The sequence below is a fragment of the Lissotriton vulgaris genome, chromosome 2_1, assembly GCF_964263255.1.
Source record: "Lissotriton vulgaris chromosome 2_1, aLisVul1.2, whole genome shotgun sequence".
Taxonomy (NCBI): domain Eukaryota; kingdom Metazoa; phylum Chordata; class Amphibia; order Caudata; family Salamandridae; genus Lissotriton; species Lissotriton vulgaris.
In genome coordinates, this window is record NC_141687.1 from 760,102,102 (window position 1) to 760,123,142 (window position 21,041).

The following is a 21,041-nucleotide window of genomic DNA, read 5'->3' on the forward strand; positions in this document are numbered from 1 at the left end:
TGGTTATTACTATGTTGTTACTATACATCAGGATCATTGAGAAGATCCTGCTAGATCTTCGTGCTTATTGCAAAAAAACACGTTATTGAAACTATTGACCTCTCTAGCCCTAGCTTCTAGAATTCAATTAATATGAAGAAGATGTGAAGAACAGAGTGGCCCAACTTCTTTTGAAATTGTCTCACTATACACTTATATCAGTCACTGTGCGCTCCTTTCACTGGTGCCTGATAGGAAAGAGATGCTTTTTTATGATGTATGTGAATTTATAGAAAAAACAAAAACTGAGAAACCTCTTTGCAGGAAACTAAATAATAGAAAAGCAATTTTAGGGAAAAGCTATTTTAAGAAAATATAAAAAAAATCAAGGACACATTTTATGGTTTAAATCTTTTTATTGATTTCCAGAACAGATAGCAAAATTTAAAACATGACCCCCAGCTCTCAGAATCATCTTAAAACAGACAACAAGTGTCGCAGTAAGCGTTATTACTCTAGTAAATGCATGGAGCGGGTCTGTTAGAGCAAATAGTTAACAGTGCAGAGAGAGGCAATACGCCAAAAAAAGGAAAACCAACAGTCTGACCCTCCCCAAGGAGACATTTTAAAGGAAAATTCATTTGACTGAACTTTTCTAAATGACATTAAAATTGGGACAGTGAGGGATTCTTGGGTTCAGGGATGGGTCATGTTTAGGGGTGATGAGGTTTTTTAGGGGTCGGTGATGGGTGAGTTCTGGTGTAGAAAGATGTCTTTAGGGTTCAGGGATGAGAGTAGTATAAGGGTGGTTGGGGCTTTTAGGGATCAGGAATAGGTGGAGTTTAAGGGTGGTTAGGATTTTGGGGTTCACGAATGAGTGGAATTTAGGGTTGGTGAGGATTGTTTAGGGTTAAGGGATGGGTGGGGTGTAGGAGTGTTGAGATGTTTTTAGGGTTAATGAACGGGCAGAGTTTAGGGCTATGAAGGGTTTTTTAAGGTTGAGTGTTGGATAGAGTTTAGGGGTGGTAAATAATTTTTAGGATTGAGGAATGGGTGGAGTTTAGGGGTGCTGATGGGTTTTGAGGGTCAAGGATGGGTGGAATTTATTTCCAGAAAGAGTTTTACGGTTCAGGAATGGGTGGAGGTTAGGGGTTTGAGGGGTTTAAGGCTTCAGAGATGAGTGGAGTTTGAATGTAGAAAGGCGTGTTTAGGTAACAGTGGTGGGTAGAGTTTAGGAGTGATGAGGGATTTTTAGGGGTCTGGGATGTATGGTGTTTAGGGATGGTGATGGGGATCTAGGGGTCAGGATTGAGTGGTGTTTAGGGGTGGTGAGGGGGTTCTAGTAGTCAAGGATGGGTGGTGTTTAGGGGTGGTGGAGGCTTAGTAGTGGCAGACTACCTGATATTGAAGCATTGGCGTAACATAGGCCCCCACAGCGCCTGCGGTGCAATGGGGCCCGATCTCCACGGACCCCCTCAGCACATACCGTGGCCTGAGAGCTCCATATTGGCTCCTCTGGGGGACCCCTCCATGTACGTTGTGGAGAGGACCCTCAAGTTTCATTACACCACTGGAACGAAGGGCATGCATAATTATTTTCATCTCGACAATTACCAAGTTAAGTGGTGCCTAGGTTGTGTACACACACGTGAGCACACAAACACAGTCACACACTCTCTTCATGCTCAATGTCAACTTACATTTTCATGTCAAATGAGCCACTGAAGTACATATTTTCTTCAAAAAACACAGAGACACTGAGAAGACCTTCAAAGTATTGACAGTAAGATAGACAGGAGGATGGCTCATTACACAGAATATCTGCTGCTCCTCTGTTAAATGCTGTGATCCAAAGGACAAGGGTTTGTACCCAAGGTTGACAAACTCAGTTTTCCATCCTTCAGGGGTTGGTAGATTGAGTACTATATTGAGCAATACAACATCTATTAATTATAACACTTCTATTTGGCAGAAGTATTATCTCAAAAGAGATAAGGAAAAGAAAACACATGTTAGTCACCTGGAGCAGCACAACCAGGGGAAGTCTTGTTGCAGTGTCAGAGACATGTCTAGATGCATTATATCGCGTACATAGCCGTGTTAACTTAACATCAAGTCTGAAACAGAGTTCTTAAAATGAATGAGAGACTCTTGCTTCATTTGTGGTAAATGAGGCAGAATAATGTTTTGTTGTGTGTACAAAGTTGCCCCATGCCCTTCTTCTCAGTGCTCTCGATGCTGAAAAGCAGAAACACTTTATTTCTTTGCACAACCCCAATTCTTGTTTTCTGCAATGTGCAGTACTACGTCTCCAGTTTCCGTGATAAAGTGATCAAAATGCTAAAACCTCAAAATGCTTCAAAGGAAAGGCATTGTACTTTGCTGGATATTGCAACACTGTGGTTCATAGTGAAATGGTCACAAGCAGCCTCACACGAATCCTGTGAGGTGAAAGGTGTATACACTCTTTCTAATTAGGGAAGGACAGAGAGAGAACCAGAAGCTGAGGGACATGCTGTCCATATGGGCACTTTACTGAGAAGACACTGGTTCAATAAAGGTAAGTGGGGCATTACATGGCTCTATATTAAATAAAATAACACTGTGATGCTGTGAGACAAATAGGAACTCTGTAAACTATTTGCTTAGGGTTGTGTGATTAATAATGATTGGGGTCTATCTTTTATTCACTTGTATAACAATCTTGATTGCTAATGTATCTATCATCGGAGGTATAATTCTAATTCATATGATCTATATTAGGTTAACACATAAAACACTAATTGTGTAAAAATATCAATTTTTGTGTGAGCATTAATTCTAGGGGTTCAAGGCATTGTTAAGATAAGAGCTTCTTTGGCAGGTCTGCCTGAATCCAGGGTTCTCCACTCTTCTGAGTGTGACTGCAAGAGCACGAAGCCTGTTTGAAGACTCACATGATGGCAAATATATAGGATCTTGAACAACATTTATTTTCCATCTAGCAGTCAATGAAGTGCCTCTTAGTTCTTTGAATAACTTCTCTAGCTGCAAGCCTTAAACCAGAGAGGCTGCCGGGCTTTGGATGATTTGAAGTTTAGCTGCCAGGGACATCAGTGGTTGCTGGTGACTTTTGAAAGTGGTGTGGTGTAAAATTTAGATGTGACTTTTATGTGAGCGACGCGGGCAAGTTTAAAGAACAAAAGTGGAGTCCAGGCTGGATCCTTCTCCAGAGAATTGTTTTTAAAAAAAGATTGTCAAATGATGCATTTTAAAGTAATTTTTGATTTAGTAATAAAGCAAGGCTTATAAAGCAGCTGGAACATATAGTTTTGAAATAGTGAACACATAAAAGACTGCCCTATATCTTACTGCATTTATATGTTCAACAGTTACTGTGATGTGTGTGAGAAGTTGGCCTGGCATATGATGTCCACTATTCCAGTGGGCACCTTGCACCAGTCCAAACAACCCCTTATTGATGGTAGGGTAAAGACAACCTTATAGAAAGCTATCCTAGTGGTAGCTGTGGAGAGCAACCTTCAGGCTAAGTCTGGAAGGAATGTAAAGCAGCTTGTTTTACCAGTCTATAATCTCTTGAATGATCACATGAAAGAGCACCACACCAGGTATATATCAAATATATATGTATTTATTCTAAACATAACTCCTCTAGTCTATTTTATGGAGCTAGAGGCAAAAGTACAATACAAAGACTTTAAATAGCACACAGTAACTAACACAGTATACGTTTTGCTCTAGGGGCCTCACAAACCATATACTAAAATAGTGGTATAAGAACCACATGAGGGATAGTAGTGAGGTCTAGGGCTTGTAGAACGGCTAAGGCAACTTGGAACCACCGAAGGTAGGGATGCAGGAGACCCACGGGGGACGCGTGCAGTGTCTAAACACAGCCGCGAAGAACCATAGACTTCTATGAGGAAAGTTTAAGTTACAGTTTTAAAGTTTAAGGGCACTTAGGAGTGGACTGCAGTGAAACCCCTTTAGACTAGGACACTTCGAGAGTCAATACCCATGGGAGCACCGGAGTACTCGTGTTACCTCACCCAGGGAAGCCGGGTGCATAGGTGTGTTTTCATGTTGTGTTTCGTCGATTTCAATGGAGAGCTGCGAAGAAGTGCTGCAGGCGACCAGAGGAAAAATTGTCCGGGTGGATCCAAAGGTGGATCGGAGATTCAAAGAACCTGAAAGCAGAGGGGACAGAGTCTGGGTCACTAGCCAGTGACCAGGATGGCATAAGAAGATTCCAGTCGATGTCAGGCGCTTTCAAGTGGAGTAGGTGAAGCTTGACTCTTCAGCCACGAGGACCAGGAGGCGTCGACGATGACCAGGAGCTGGATTCGAGCTGTCCCAATAAGGATGTCGAGTGCTGCAGTGTCGGAATCCGGATTGGACCCAACAAACCTTGACAACAGCAACCCGTGCAAGATGCAGTGATTGGTTTCGGTGCAGACCAGCAAGGTCTGAGGGACTCACCCTTTGGAGGGGAGTCAGAGCACATCTGGAGCAACCAGGAAAGCTCAAGAAACAAAGGATTGTCCTTCGTGGAGACCCACTAGCCAATGGACTAGGGATCGCGAAGGAGCCTCGAGCTGCTGTGAAGAAAATGGGCCCACAGAACACTCGTGGAGTGTAGGCCTCTCAGCTTTGGTGCAAAAGGTGCTCGGGGTAAGGGCAATACATAGCCCAATGCACAACTTCGGTAAACTTCGGGACGTATGTGCACTTGCAAACTTGCAGGATGTCTAGGAGTTCCGGTCCCACTTCTCCCGTGATAGCTACAGGTCTCAGCTTTGTTGGGGACTCGTGTCAGCCTCGGAGATGTCTGGAAGTTTGTGTCTTGTGTCGCAAATTCTTCGGGATCCGGTGGGAGCCACGAAAATGCAGACCGGCAAGATGCTTCTTTGGTGCCTGTTTGAACAGGGCGGTCACTCCTTGACCTCAAGGGAGATTCTTCCATCTTCCAGTCGATATGGAATGTCAAAGGTCCAGGATTTCATCTTCAGTGTTTCATCCAGGGTAATCTAAAGTCTCAAAAACTGGGTTCCTATACTTATGCTAAGTTTAGGGGTTGGACTAACTCTAGGGACCCACCTATGGGAGGCCCTGGGGAGGGGGTGGTTACACCCCTTTCCCTTTGTCCAGTTTCGCGCCAGAGCTGGGACTGCCCTAGCAACTGGTTTGAACTTTGAAATGCGTGGAGCACCTTGTGTGCCCCAGGCAGTGTCTGAAAAGCATTCACTGAATGCAACCCACCCTGCCCTAATACACTAAAGCCTGTCTGGGGAGGTGCTAGCACCTGCCTGGGAAGGAAACCTATTGTCCAGGCCTCCCCTGCTGGAGTGTCGTACAGCAGGGGAGGCCTGGCCCCGACCCATGAAAAAGGCAATTTACTCGACCCTATTTTCAGTAACTGTCTGAATCTAACTGTGGATCCACCCATCCCCCTTCCATGGTCGGACCATTTTTTGATCCCATTTACTTGGGTCAAACACAAGACCCCCCAGCTACCTCCCCAAACCACCACCAGGAGGAATTGGTCAAAACTCCCATTGGAGCTCTGGATGCACATCTTAGACTCCACTCGCCCGTTACCCTGCCCAGACCCTAATGTGGCAAACGCCCACTACGAGAGTTGGATCACCCACTCGCTAGATGCGATCCTCCCGCTTCTTAGCTCCTCCTCGAAGAGACTACAGAAATCTGCCCCCTGGTTCTCCGACTCTCTAAGACAACTAAAACGCCTTTGCAGACAACGAGAGAGAGCCTGGCGCTTAGACTTCCTCCCAGACAAGAAGGCTGCCTACAAAGAGGCAATCAGAGCCTACAAAGAAGGGATCAGATCAGCCCAGGCAACCCACTACTCTGAGAAAATATTAGAAGCAAAATCTAAGCCAAAAGAAATCTTCCAAATTATAAAACAATGCTCCAATGTCAACACGGTCCCCCCATCTCACAAAACCCAGGACCAATGCAACGAGCTCGCGGACTTTTTTCACGACAAAGTTCAAAAAATTTATTCCACATTCCCAACTGCAGCCATATCCCTGGACTCGAGCAACTCACTCCCCCCTAGACCACCCCTCCACTCAGACCAGCCCTCCCTCGAGCACTTCCACCCTCTGGACCTCAACACCTTAAGCAAGGTGGCACGACAAGTCAAGTCGGGCTCCCCCTGTGATCCTGCCCCTCCAGAGATCCTGATGCAGGCTAGCAAAACCACCCTGCCTGCAATCCTAGATCTCCTTAACACATCCATATCCTCTTGCTCAGTCCCCATGGCTTGGAAACAGGCCATGGTATGGGCATTGTTAAAGAAACCCAGCCTAGACCCAGACGACCATTCCAGCTACCGCCCCATCTCACTCCTCCCTTGGGTGAGCAAGGTGTTAGAGAAGCACATAAATGCGCAGCTGGTTCAGTTCCTGGAGGACCACTCTCTACTGCATACATCCCAGACAGGCTTCAGACCGAAGCACGGCACTGAAACCGCCTTACTTGCGGTCACCAAAGAAACTAGAAGGATACTGAACCAGGGAGGATCAGTGGCAGTGATCCTCCTTGACCTAAGTGCCGCCTTCGATACGGTCAGCTATACCACCTTGCTGGACCGTCTCTATAACACCGGAGTTTCAGGTGACGCTTTAAGGTGGTTTGACTCCTTTCTGTCTGGGAGGTCGTTTCAGATCTTCGACGGAAAGACAGTGTCCTCCAGGAAACCCCTGAGCTGCGGAGTGCCACAGGGCTCCTCTCTGAGCCCTGTATTGTTCAACGTGTACATGAGGCCGCTGGCGGGTGTTGTCGAACCATATGGCATTAAAATCGTGTCATATGCCGACGACACCCAGCTTGTGGTCTCGCTGGCCACGGAGAACAACACTCACTCCCCAGCTGACCTGCTAAACTGCCTAGAGGACGTTAAGGGATGGATGACCAACTCCTCCCTTAAACTAAACGGAGACAAGACGGAGCTCATGCTCCTAGGCCCAACCTCCCCTGCGTCTTTCACCTCCTTGTGGCCCAGTGCTCTGGGTCCCCCCCCTACTCACAAGGAAAGTGTGAAAAGCCTGGGAGTATGGCTGGACAACAAACTTTCCTTCTCCACCCAGGCCAAAAAGCTGTCCGCCACTTTCTTTGGCCTACTTAGAATCCTGAGGAAAGTGCTCCCGTTACTTCCCCCTAGAGGCCAAAAAGGTGGCAGTACAAGGTCTTATCCAATCCCGCCTGGACTCAAACAATGCGCTATACTTGGGGGCCCCGGAGATGACCCTCAGGAAATTGCAAATTGTTCAAAACTGCGCAGCACGCACCCTGCTGAAAATCCCGCGTACCCAGTCGGCCAAACCTGCTCTAAAAAGTCTCCACTGGCTGCCAGTGAGGCAGAGAGTGGCCTTTAAGGCGCTATGCTTGGCGCACCGCGCCTTTTGGAAAACGGGCCCTGCCATAAACACAGACCTGGTCACCCCCTATCACCCTAAGAGGAACCTTCGGTCGACGGAGGCATTCCTCGCCGTTGTCCCCAGAGTGAATCGAGCCAGGTCTGGAGGCAGGTTGTTCTCCTTGAACACCGCCAGGCTCTGGAATGCTCTTCCCATCTCACTCCGCTCCAACCCAGACCTCCTCGCATTCCGGAAAAATCTAAAGACACTGCTGTTTGCTCAATCCTATGTACCCTAGCTCCTTCCAGTTACTTCCCTTCAACCCAGCGCTTGGACGCCTGCGGGCAGCAACCGCGCTCAATAAATACTGTTACAATACAATACAAGAAGGAGGTCAGACTCGTGTCTGTGGCAGCAGCATACATTTTCTGATGTGGGGCTCTTTTAAACATTTACCAGGAAAGTAAGTGTGTACATGTCTTCTCCCTCTAGAAGGGTGGAATGCTACCCCCGCCACCAGAACTGGTGGCAGGGGTAGTATGCCGAAATGTTTGACACCAAACAGGACACGTTTTGATAAAGCCAAACCAAAGTTAGCATTAACCGCGAGGATTATAATGCACTTAAGAGTATATGGTATGGCCATAACACAAAACAGCTATAAGGAAGGGATTCCGAAAGCTGCAGAGGGGCTCAGCTCATGCTAGGGCACCCTCTCGCACAAAACCAAGCACTCTGCCTTCAGGATTGTCAAGGCCTGACATAGGAGTGACTTATAGGTTAACATGTGTCTGTTTTAAATGGTGGATATAGGTATACTATATCCCAGTAAGGGGTGCTTACACTACCTTACCCAGGCTGCAAGTGCAGACCTGTAGTGTCATTTTAGAAGGCTTCCAAGGGGTGGCATAATACATGCTTCAGCCCCTGGTAGACCTCTGGGGTACCTATGCCTTTGGTACCTAAGGTACCATATACTAGCAGCTCACAAGGTATCTCAGTAACCAATCTGGTATGTACCTAAAGTACATGCAATCAATTTAGAGAGAGAACAGCCAGGCTGTCGTCCTGATTAGCAGGGCCACTGCCAGACTAAAGTCGAAAAACCAGTGAAACACAGCAAAAAGTGGGGGTAACCAAAGGAAGCAGACCCTACTCTCCTACAATGTGAAAATTGTACAACGCAACAACTTCAGCCTTTTAAAATGTGTTTTTTGTCCAGTGTTTTGCACTGCATGCAGCATCAACTTTGGAAGAAATGCTCTAACCAGGCTTCGGGATAGGCCCACAGCTGCTCATTGCAACCAGTCATGGATCACTGACTAAATATCGAGAACAAAATATAGACTACCCAAAATATAGATACCAAAATATCGACAGACAAAATATTGAATTCCTATCTACAAACAGGTGAGTACCACAATATCAACCCCAAAATATAGTTTATATATATATACATTATAAAAATATCGAATTTCTTAAAATTAATGTAAAATTAAAAAAATATTAAAAATAAATAGCTAAAATATACTTAAAAATACTTAAATTACCTCAAAATTAATAAATAACTAATTTAACTTATAAAAAAAAGATACAATCATATCTGTTAAAACATATGTATATATATATATATTAACATAATATTAAAAGAAAAATAAACAATATTATTACCGTAGGATAGCGGAGGTGAAAAAATTACTATTCCCACTCCTGGAAGTGCAACAGTAGGGAAAGTGTTGAATAGCATAGGGGTAAAAATTACTATTCCCACTCCAAAGAGTGCAACAGTAGGGAAAGTGTTGGATAGCGTAGGGGTAAAAATTACTATTCCTACTCCAGAGAGTGCAACAGTAGGGAAAACGTTGGATAGCGTAGGGGTAAAAATTAATATTCCCACTCCAGAGAGTGCAACAGTAGGGAAAGCGTTGGATAGCGCAGGGGTAAAACTTACTATTCCCACTCCAGAGAGTGCAACAGTAGGGAAAACGTTGGATAGCGTAGAGGTAAAAATGACTATTCCCCCTCCAGAGAGTGCAACAGTAGGGAAAGCGTTGGATAGCGTAGGGGTAAAAATTACTATTCCCACTCCAGAAAGTGCAACAATAGGGAAAGCGTTGGATAGCGTAGGGGTAAAAATGACTATTCCCACTCCAGAGAGTGCAACAGTAGGGAAAGCGTTGGATAGCGTAGGGGTAAAATGTATTATTCCCACTCCAGAGAGTGCAACAGTAGGGAATATCGTTCTTTCTTAAAATTAATGTAAAATTAAAAAAATATAAAAAATAAATAGCTGGTTGGAAACGCTACGGTGGAGTTCCACGCCTCCTCGTAGCCCGGAGTTCCTGTTCCTGGCTCCTCCCTCCCTCCCTCACCTCGAGGTCAATGGCGACGGCTGCGGTCTGGCGGGCTGCACTAGGCGTTTGTGTCCACGCCGAGAGAGTTTCGAGTGCCTGCTGAGCCGGTTGCTCGGCAATCACGCTGAGACGTACGGAGATCTACGAAGTCTGCTCTTCACAGGGATGCGAGGTGAGCAGCACGGCATCTCCAACGGACCCGGGATATATTGTATCAGGGTGGACTGAAAGAACTCTTTACTGCTCATGCTGTTTCCCCGTCTACTCACTGCTTGCATTCTGGCTGCATTCCGCTGCTGGGCCTGCCTGCTGCTCTGATGCGAGTTTTCCCTCTGCCGCTGAAGCTGCATACATCTAAGCAGCGGCCGCAGCTAGGTTAACTCTGTGTTTGGCATTGGTAGCAGGCAATTGTAGTCGGTAAACTGGACTTTTGGTTCTTTGCCTCGATCTTTCACTCGGCTTTACGAGGGCGATGGCATTGGAGGTGCGTTCTTAGCAGTGGCTGTGGCGTCGGAACTGATTGAAGGGCAGAATAAGTGCAGAATAAGTGTTTGGGTGCTGGATGAATCGCGCTGCAACCTAACAGCTTTGCTTGGAGGCTTACCTGAACACAGTATAATCCTGGAGTGATAGCGCTTCTTACCCAGCAGTTACATTTTGCAGTGTTTGAATACTACATACTGAGCACTGGACTACATCTCCCATACTGCTCTGCTTCTCTGAAATCTCGTGGTCACACTGCTATTTGCTTTGTTCTATGCGAGAGTGTTTCTATTGAGTGACTTCCCCCATTTCGATAAACTTCTGGAATAACTGCAGTCGTTAATGGGCAAACTAACAAACGTGCGTGCTAAGGCGAGAGCCCGACGGCTTAAGGCTATAGAAGAGGCCGCATCTGAAAAGACAACTGAACAGATGGAAGGCAGGGCGGAGATTTCTTTGGTGAGCTCTGACGGGGAGACTGAGGCAATTATAGAGTCCCCTGATATTCCTGATACATTGGGGAACGCTTGCTCACTTGAGACTCTTCAAACTGACTCGATTCAACAAGATTCCGTGCCTGTAGTAGATACTAGTGCACAGCTGAAGGCGTTGTCTACCAACAAACCTTTAAGACAATTTCCATTGTTTGAGCCTAGAAATAACTCGCTCACGTCGAGCAGTTCTGCTATCGCCCAGCCTAATCCTGGTTCTGTTTGTGCTCAAGATCTAAGTACTGCTCCTGCTGCAACAGTAGTTACTAACTTGTATGACGGAGCTGATAGTCAGGTGGTTCAAGACGCAAGTTTTGGAATACAAGTTGGGGAGGAACAAGCGGGTTTGACGAGCCCTATCCTGTCTTTGAATACTGAGACTAACCAGACAACAGGAATGCAATTGTCAGTCAAGGACATGCTTAACCTAATTTTGGATGAAATTCAACAAGTGAAACAGTCTCAAAAGGCAGAACTTGCTGGAATTCAAAATCGTTTGGACAAAATTGAGGATATTGTCACTTCTTTCCCACCTCGTCTTCAGGAGGCTGAAGCCAGAATTTCGAGTTTAGAGGATGAAATCCCCAAACTTCAAAAGGACGTCAAGGACGTTTATAAATCCTCTAAGACCTTGGAATCTAAGCTTGATGAGTTGGAGAATTACAATCGTAGATCAAATCTGCGAATAGTAGGGGTCCCTGAGAAAATTGAGGGCTCGGATATGGTTCAGTGGGTCACTTCTTTTATATCGCACAAAGTCATTCCGGAATTTAAAGGTGATTTGACAATCACCCGAGCTCATTGTGTGCCCGCTTAGCCATTTCCGAACTCCCCTTTTCCCTGTACTATTTTGGTTAATTTCGCTGACTTTCGGGTTAAACAGACAATTCTGACAAGAGCCATAAAACAGGGTCAGTTCGCAGCAAATGCTACTTCAAAATGTCGGATTTATTCCGATATGTCTGCCGCTGCTGCGAAGCGTAGAAAAGAGTTTGTGAAACTTTTGCACCTGTTTAAAGCTAAAGGGGCACAAGCCTCTATAGCACAACAGTCGAAATTAAAGGTGCTGATTAAAGGCAAATCTTACTTGCTAACAGATATTGGTGAAGCCAACGATTTGCTTAGCCAAATGTCACCCGGATAGATGTTGTAGGCAAACTCTATGTTTTCCTAGCACACTTTCTGTTTGTATTTTTCTCAGGTTTTTTTTCTTTTCTTTCTTTTTACTTAAATGAAGGTTATACTATGGATACAGATATGGTGGATTTGGTGGAGGGGTGAGGGAGCGGGAGGGGGTGGGCTGGGCAGGGAAACGGGGTGTTATTCCAAGACACCTCTACGGTTGGGGGGAAGACCCGGTGGCGAGCGTGGGGGAGAGTATTAGGAGGAGGGCCATGGGTGAAGGGGGGAGGGGAAAACATGGAAAAATTGAGGTTGTTTTCAGTGGATTTGAATGTGGTGAGATCTTGCATTTTTGGTACTCTGGTAGGCATTTTTGCATATATATGCGTAAATTAAGTTTTTTTGAAATTAAAACTTTTGTATTTCTTTGTGCAATTAATTATGCTCCATGTCGTTTAGGACGGGGTTGAAACTGATATCATTTAATGTGAATGGTCTGAATAACGTCAGAAAAATGCGTGCAATAGAGTCCTGGATTAGAACTGAAAATCCTACAGTGATCATGGCACAGGAAACTCCTATAGCTGCTGCTAAAAAAGAGGATTTCAAGATGTTTAAAATGTGGGCTTCTTTTCGGGGGTTTTCGTGTGCCATGGGTTCACAACGAGGTGTCGCTCTATTTATAAATAAAAATTTAGAGATTGAGATAGTCCAGACTGAAAATGATTCTTCTGGTCGTTGGTGTTGGGTTTCATGTAAAGTTAAAAATCATCACTCCCTGATTACTTTTGTTTGCTTCTATGCCCCTATAGAGGATAATCCCCAGATTTATGATGCTCTGTTTCAATCTCTTCTATTGGTCGGTGGAGATATCATTATAGGTGGCGATTTTAATATACTCATGAACCCTAATGTAGACTCCACATCATCCCTTAAGAGGCAGTCTAAGCCTAGATCCCTTAAGACTATCCTAAATTATATATTGTTATTTGGTTTATGTGACCCATGGCGTGTGAGAAACGCTCTGAAAAGGGAGTATACCTGCTGGTCAGGAAGGTTTAAATCCTCATCTCGTATAGACTTTTTTCTAACATCTAGACAGCTTAAATTTAATTCACAGAGGTTTTATCACAATGGCTTTTCAGACCATGCTATGATAGTGATTAATTTTGACTATGCGGAGACTACTAAGGTCTCGAAAAGATGGATGTTTAATAAAATGTATTTACAGAATTTGAATTGGATATCAGCATTAAAGTTGGAGATAGCAGAGTACAACCGAAATATAGGCACGGCCCCTCTTCATGTTATCTGGGACTCGTTAAAGGCTTTTCTACGGGGGGTTCTTATTAGTAAGGATGCGGCTGAGTGGTGCGTTGTGAAAAGTAAAAGGAACTTTTTGCTTCAAAAAATTCAGGATTTAACATTAAGCTATCAACGTCAACCAAATTATGCAGTTGGAATTCAATTGAGGGAAGCTAAACAAGCGCTTTGCGCTCATTATTATGAGCAAAGTGAATTGGTGTTTCAGAAACAATCACAAAAAGTGTACGAAGAGAGTAACTTCTCAGGGAAATTTTTAGCCTGGCAAGTAAAAGAACAGGCGGCTTCAAATTTGATTCATTCCTTAAAAGACCCTCTTACTCATTTCGATACATTTGATCAGGCTGAAATAAATAATATTATGCTTAAACATTACGAGAGTATTTACTCTGTAAAACATACTTTCGATCACCAAAAATTATCAGAGTTTTTAGACCGACATGAAATCCCAAGTTTACCCCTTGAGGATCAGAGGCATATGCAAAGACCTTTTTCTAAAGCAGAATTGGAAGAAGTTGTTAAAAACCTTCCATTAGGCAAGGCCTGTGGTCCCGATGGCTTCCCCTCAGAATTCTTTAAAGTTTTCTTTAGTTCCTTCAGTGATTTGTTTTTGCTTTTGTTGAATTCAATGCTGGAAGGAGGGCAAGTCCCGGAATCCTTCCATGAGGGTACAGTCATTAGTTTTTTAAAAAAAGGGAAAGAATCCAAAGATCCGAATTCTTACAGGCCAATAACTTTATTAAATTCCGATTATAAAATAACTACTAAGATGCTTTCACTCCGCCTTAATGATCATGCGGCGGATTTGATCCATCCAGATCAGAACGGTTTTATAATAGACAGACAATTATTTACTAACACACACTTTTTAGTTGAAGCATTAGATTATTTTGAAGCACGTGGGATACAGGCCTTGGTATTACTTTTAGATGCAGAAAAAGCTTTTGATTTGGTGGTATGGGACACCCTTTTTCTTATTTTATCTAAGTTTGCCATTTCTCAACGCATCATCAATTTGATAAAGAATTTGTATGTAGGCGCTAGAGCAAGCATAATTATTAATAAATCATTAGCAGGTTCAATTTTAGTACAACGTGGCACTAGGCAAGGCTGCCCTTTATCACCCATTCTTTTTGCTTTCTTTATCGAACCGTTAACTATTGCTATTAGGAATTGTTTTCGGATCAAATCTCCAGTTACCTCCATGGCCAAAATCAAACTCTACGCTGATGATATTATGTTACTTATTAAACCTGATTTGGAATCACAGACTTATATTTTTCAAATTTTTGAAAAGTTTGAATCTCTAGGAGGTTACCGAATTAATAAAAAAAAGACAGAAATATTGGTTTGTGGGGGTGCAAACCCAGTTTTACACAAAGATTTACAAGGCTGTATTAATTCAAAACCTAAAAGATATCTGGGAATTTTGTTTTCTTCTAACATTTTGGATTTATATACACTCAATTTCGTCCCATTAATAAAAAAAGTTCAATCAATGTTTGCTCGCTGGGACCCTCTGCCTTTAACTATTCTCGGCCGCATCAATTTAATCAAAATGTCAATCCTTCCTCTTTTTAATTTTTTGTTCGCATCAATTCCAGTCTATTTGCCGGGTACTTTTTTCTCCAGAATGGAATCTATGTTTTCCAAATTCATTTGGGCAAAAAAAACACCCAGATTAGATATTCGGACATTAACTACAGAAACTGATTATGGCGGTCTTTCCTTTCCAAATTTGAAAGATTATTACTATGCTTATTTTGCACAGTATTTAGAGAGATTTAAGAACGGGAATGCAGCAACTAGTTGTTTTATAAATTTTTTCTTTGATTTGATATGTTCAGAAATTCAAATTCCATCCCCTTTGTTTGTACCGAAATCTCCCAAATTTGTGCGGTATAAAATCCTAAATTGGTTTTTTAAACGACGTAATGCAATGCTTAAGAGATATTCACTTCCACCATTTCATTTACTAACTCCCTTAATTGGAGTGTTCTCCTTTTTAAAGATTAAAATCGATCCCATTGTTATAGAAAATTGGGGTCGGGCCGGGTTTAGAACATTAGCTGATTTTTTGGTCAGCGGAACTTGGCTCTCTGTTAACGAGATGTCAGGTCGAATTATTGGCAATTTTCTGCTAATTGGCTCCTATTCTAATTTAATTTATTCTACGTTGGTGCAATTAGACCCCGGTACCATTTCGAATTATACTTCTACTCTTGTTTTAGATCTTTTTGTTAATAACTTGGAGAAGAAACCCGGAGCATGGAAACAGTGTCTGAGACAAAGTCAGGAGGTAGAGCTGACTGCCAAAGCTATCCGTAAATGGTACACTCAGGAAAATGTAATATTGTCACCGGCAATATGGAAAACCATTAATCAGTTTAATATCTGTGTACTGCGTGGCGCCAATTGGCGCAGGATGTTGTATTTTAGCAAGTGGCTATTATATCGTACACCAGTGATAATTGCGAAAATGTATAACAATGCATCTGCTTTCTGTTTTAGACATTGCAATTGCGAACAAGCCAATTGGTCACACATTATAGTGTTTTGTCCTAAAATTAAGCATTTCTGGGAAGAAATTATTGGTTTTTTAAAAACTTATTGTAAGTTATCAGTCCCATGTAATGCAATAATGTTATTATTTGGTTATGATCCTGATTGTACATTTTCAAGTCACTTGGCAAAATTGATCTATATTATAATGGCCGTGGCTAGATCTTTACTATTGCAGAATTGGCTTTCAACCTATATCCCGACGCTGCAGGAATGGCTGGAAAAAATGAAAAGGGTTAGGAAAAGCGAATTGTTATATGCTCAAAGAGTGGGGGGTATTAGAAAATTCGATCAAATATGGGGATGCTATTTTGAGTAAATTGGTTTGACATTATGTTAAGTTGAAACCAAATGTAATTTTTACCTTGCTGTGATTTTCCGTGTTTTTTGATCTATGCTGCATAAAACCTGAATACAACTTCAATAAAAAGAATTAAAAAAAAAGATATTATTTTTACGTTATGCATGTAATCATATAATTAAGTCAAATAATGTTATTGTAAGTATTTTTATGTATCCTAAAAGTTTCATTTCTTCATTTACAATAACACTAGTAACCTACATGATTATTCTTCCACCAACAATAAAACATTTTGTTCGGTTAAAAAAAAAAAAAATAGCTAAAATATACTTAAAAATACTTAAATTACCTAAAATTAATAAATAACTAATTTAACTTATAAAAATAAATATACAATCATATCTGTTAAAACATATATATATATTAGCATAATATTAAAAGAAAAATAAACAATATTATTACCGTAGGATAGCGGAGGTGTAAAAATTACTATTCCCACTCCTGGAAGTGCAACAGTAGGGAAAGCGTTGGATAGCGTAGGGGTAAAAATTACTATTCCCACTCCAAAGAGTTCAACAGTAGGGAAAGCGTTGGATAGCGTAGGGGTAAAAATTACTATTCCTACTCCAGAGAGTGCAACAGTAGGGAAAGCGCTGGATAGCGTAGGGGTAAAAAATACTATTCCCACTCCAAAGAGTGCAACAGTAGGGAAAGCGTTGGATAGCATAGGAGTAAAAATTACAATTCCCACTGCAGAGAGTGCAACAGTAGGGAAAGCATTGGATAGCGCAGGGGTAAAAATTACCATTCCCACTCCAGAGAGTGCAACAGTAGGGAAAGCGTTGGATAGCGCAGGGGTAAAAATTACTATTCCCACTCCAGAGAGTGCAACAGTAGGGAAAACGTTGGATAGCGTAGGAGTAAAAATTAATATTCCCACTCCAGAGAGTGCAACAGTAGGGAAAGCGTTGGATAGCGCAGGGGTAAAAATTACTATTCCGACTCCAGAGAGTGCAACAGTAGGGAAAATGTTGGATAGCGTAGAGGTAAAAATTACTATTCCCATTCCAGAAAGTGCAACAATAGGGAAAGCGTTGGATAGCGTAGGGGTAAAAATTACTATTCCCACTCCAGAGAGTGCAACAGTAGGGAAAGGGTTGGATAGCGTAGGGGTAAAAATTACTATTCCCACTCCAGAGATTGCAACAGTAGGGAAAGTATTGGATAGCGTAGGGGTAAAAATTACTATTCCTACTCCAGAGAGTGCAACAGTAGGGAAAGCGTTGGATAGCATAGGGGTAAATTTTACTATTCCCACTCTAGTGAAAATAAATTAATATAATTCACATAATTATCAATTAATCAATTAATAAAAATTAATTATCAATTAAGAATTAAATAATTATCAATTAAAAAGTATTAACAATGTGTTCAAAATAAATACCAATAAAAAAATTAACATATTTAATTAATTATAATTAAATTCGTTCCCACCCTATTCCCCTATAAACCTACAACCAGCTACAGAAAATAAATTAATATTAGTCACATAATTATCAATTAATCAATTAATAAAAAATAATCATTTAAGAATTAATTAATTAACAATTAAAAATTAATTAACAATTTAATCAAAATAAATACCAATTAATTATTTAAAATATTTAATTAATTATAATTACATTTCTTTCCACCCTATTCCCCTATAAAACCACAACCCACTACAGAATTAAATTACACATTAATTAAATAACATAAAATTAATTACTTAAAATAAATTAAAAAAATATATAAATTTTTCACACATATACTAACATAAAAAACACTTTAAAAAATTTGATATTATTAAAAATTCGATATTTTTAATAAACTATATTATGTACTTCGATATTTTGACTGTCTATATTTTTAAAATCGATATTACATTACTTACCTTCAAAATGATATTTTTGATGTCTATATTCTTTCCATTCGATATTTTGTCCATTCTATATTTTGGACTCAATATTTTGGTTTGTCTATATTTTGGAATAGATATTTTGCCCATTTACCATCAGTCATATAGATATATGTAAAGACTGATCTTGGGATGAAAAAGGTGTTGACTCTCTAAAACGGAACACCTGAAATACATTTCTGTGATTCCCATAATGTGCTACCCGACCGATATTTTGGTTTCTTTCTGAGATGTATTGCATCCCAAAATATAACAACCAACTACAACTAAAACCTATCAGTATGATTGCCTTTGTCAATGGTTGTTAGCTGTTTAACATAAATGAGTAACAACAAGGGTGTGTTATAAATAATTAACCTTCAAAAGTGTCAATTCTGTAATTTCAATAGTATTAGGACATAGGCAGGCCACGAAGTAAGGAGCCCGTCTTGTGCAGGCAGAAGCCATAACAATCTGTGCTTCTGTTTTGTGACAGTACATCAGAAGAATTGAACGCAATTTACACACAAACTTTAATCAAAGAAAGCAAATTGAATCCTATTTGTTAAAATGAGTAACAGAGGAAAGATTATAGTAAATAAACATACCCAAGTTTCAAGCAGAAGGAATCAGAAGTGGAGCCGTTACCATTTTTGGAGGCCACCAAATAATTGACGAACAAAAAGAAGACCCCTAATGCCCAAGTCTTCAGTGTTGTTGCTGATAAGTCTCTAAGAAGCTTCTACCCATCAGCGTAAATATGGACAACCTACTTCTTGAACCGTTACCAAGTTGGTCCTTCACCATCATCACATAGACAAACAATTGAATAACATTTGCATAACTAAAAGTTAGAAAAGCCACAACAATTAATCAAAGCAGCTGGGTACGTTTTTGAATTACAAGCCAAATGTGACGCAGTTACCAAATCAAGTTTGCCAGTGTGTATTGTGAAATGCACCATATATGCTATCAATCAACAAAAAAACAAGCATCAGGCATGCCCCTGGAGCACTCTTTGTGTGGAAGTCTACCTAATGCTTTAGTTATAATCAATATTCACTTTAAATACATTTTTGGGGTAGATACTTAGTCAATATGTTTACAACTATTACTTGCATTTTACAAATAGAAGAAGTAATGCACATGTATAGGCAACAGTGCATAGACATTCGTTTAAGAATCTGCGAACATCTAATCTAACTCTCTCACAAGGGGAGTACTGCTTGGTGCTCTGTGCAGAGCACATAGATCAATGACTGATATATTACCCGTAAGACATTTGTATTATGAAATCAGTTTAAACAACAACCCCTCTGTCCAGGACATAACGAAGATTCTTGACAGCGTAGGAATTGAAGCGGATTCTGAACGTCTCAATAAGGTCATCTCTGAACTGAACGGTAAAGATCTTGATGAAGTTGTCAATGCAGGCCTCGGGAACTTAGCCTGTGTTCCAGCCGGTGGCGCTGTGGCTGCACCTACTGCTAGTGCTGCTGCTGCTGGCGGAGCTGCAGCCCCAGCCGAAAAGAAAGAAGAAGAGAAGAAGGAGGAATCCGAGGAGTCTGATGAAGATATGGGATTTGGTCTCTTCGATTAGACATACCTTTTTGAAGAAAGTGTCTTGTTAAAAAAAAAAATAATAATTAAAAATAGTATAAATGTAAAAAAAAAAAAGAAATCAGTGTAAATTCAAGTGGACTTCTTCTAAATTCCTTAGGAAGTGTACAAATGCCTTGACTTTAAGGTTAAGCTTTTGAGAAACGATCTTTGCATGAAAAGGAAGATGATAATGAATATTTTAGCAGATCATGGGGCACTACAGGTTTTCAATCGATGTAAGAAGAGGCACTGCTTAGGACATTTTCCCAGACGCCAGACCAGCCGCAAAATGTGTTTTTTTAATAAATAGATGCAATTGTGTACCTAACCACTGTATGGTAGAATAATGCACAGCATGTGAATCATTAGTGCACTGTCAAAATACTTTTAGAAGTAAATATTTTGCTTAATCAGATTACAGATCCTAAAAATCATCGCAGATTTTAAGAGTGTAGATTGTAGATGTATACAACCTCTGCAGATCAGTACATCCTACAGACGTTCAGAAAGTTTACCTATCTTTAGAATGATTACAGGGCTTACTAATGACTGCAAACAATAAAGAAGGACTGCAGATTTTAGTAAATAATACCATTTCCTTGTGATCATGATGCTAAGCACATTGGATCCTCTCTGACCTTTTGTCTCTTTTGTGGACAGAGTGTCTGTACGAGGATCAGGTCCTAGAAGATGGAGGCTACTATGTATCAAAGGCGGATCCTTGCATCCTGTGTCACTGTGAGGTAGGTACCCCTTAAGCTTAAACCCATTCCTCAAGATAGACAATAACAATGTTCATATTTAAAAAGCAGCGGTATCATTAAAACATCAGGGGTTTCTTCACCCACATTAAGTATGTGTTCATAATTCACCCACTGATGGTTAAAGCTTCTTAAACTTTTTAAAACGTCATCCATCACGAGAACCACTGCATTACATCAATATTAAAAGTCATTTAATACCTGGATTAGGGACACTACTTAACAAATACTTAGGGTTCATGATTCACACGTATGAAGGCACATTTATTGGATGCGTTAGTGACCATAACTCGCAGCCGCTAAGGGCCATTGATTCACCCTCTTCAGACTTCTGATTCCATAACCGTAAGACTCTGATTGACATTTACAGTGAGCCTTTCATTCTCTGCTGTAGAAGAGACATTACAAGGGCATACCTCTAATATACCGATACTGAGCCCATGATTTGCTCTGACTAAGGCCCCCCAAATTAACATCCACTGAGTGCAAATAATTCATTTTCACTTCTTGGTTCAGAAAGGCTTATTACTCTTTTTGTGCCCACTTGGAGAGCCCCTGATTCACACCTATTTAGGCCTATAGTTCACATCATCATCGCTCCTCAGTCACATGCTCTGTTAGATATATGATTAATATTTACTAATGGCCATTAATATACATTTGCATAGGGCACACGATTCACCATGTTTTAGGCTAAATTTTCATGGTGCAGCTATGCTGATGGCTGATGATTCAAGCCCCTAAA

General features: G+C 41.3%; 1 protein-coding gene and 1 pseudogene across 1 annotated transcript in view; both read left to right on the forward strand.

The window, feature by feature from the left end:
• The window catches only part of LOC147731106 (uncharacterized), a 485,394-nt gene that overhangs the window by 407,034 nt on the left and 57,319 nt on the right, over positions 1-21,041 (forward strand). The window contains exon 23 of the mRNA XM_086956073.1: positions 20,196-20,278. Coding sequence (XP_086812199.1) covers positions 20,196-20,278 — 83 coding nt within the window. The remainder of the gene's footprint in view (positions 1-20,195; positions 20,279-21,041) is intronic.
• LOC147731107 (large ribosomal subunit protein P2 pseudogene) lies at positions 19,189-19,614 on the forward strand (annotated as a pseudogene).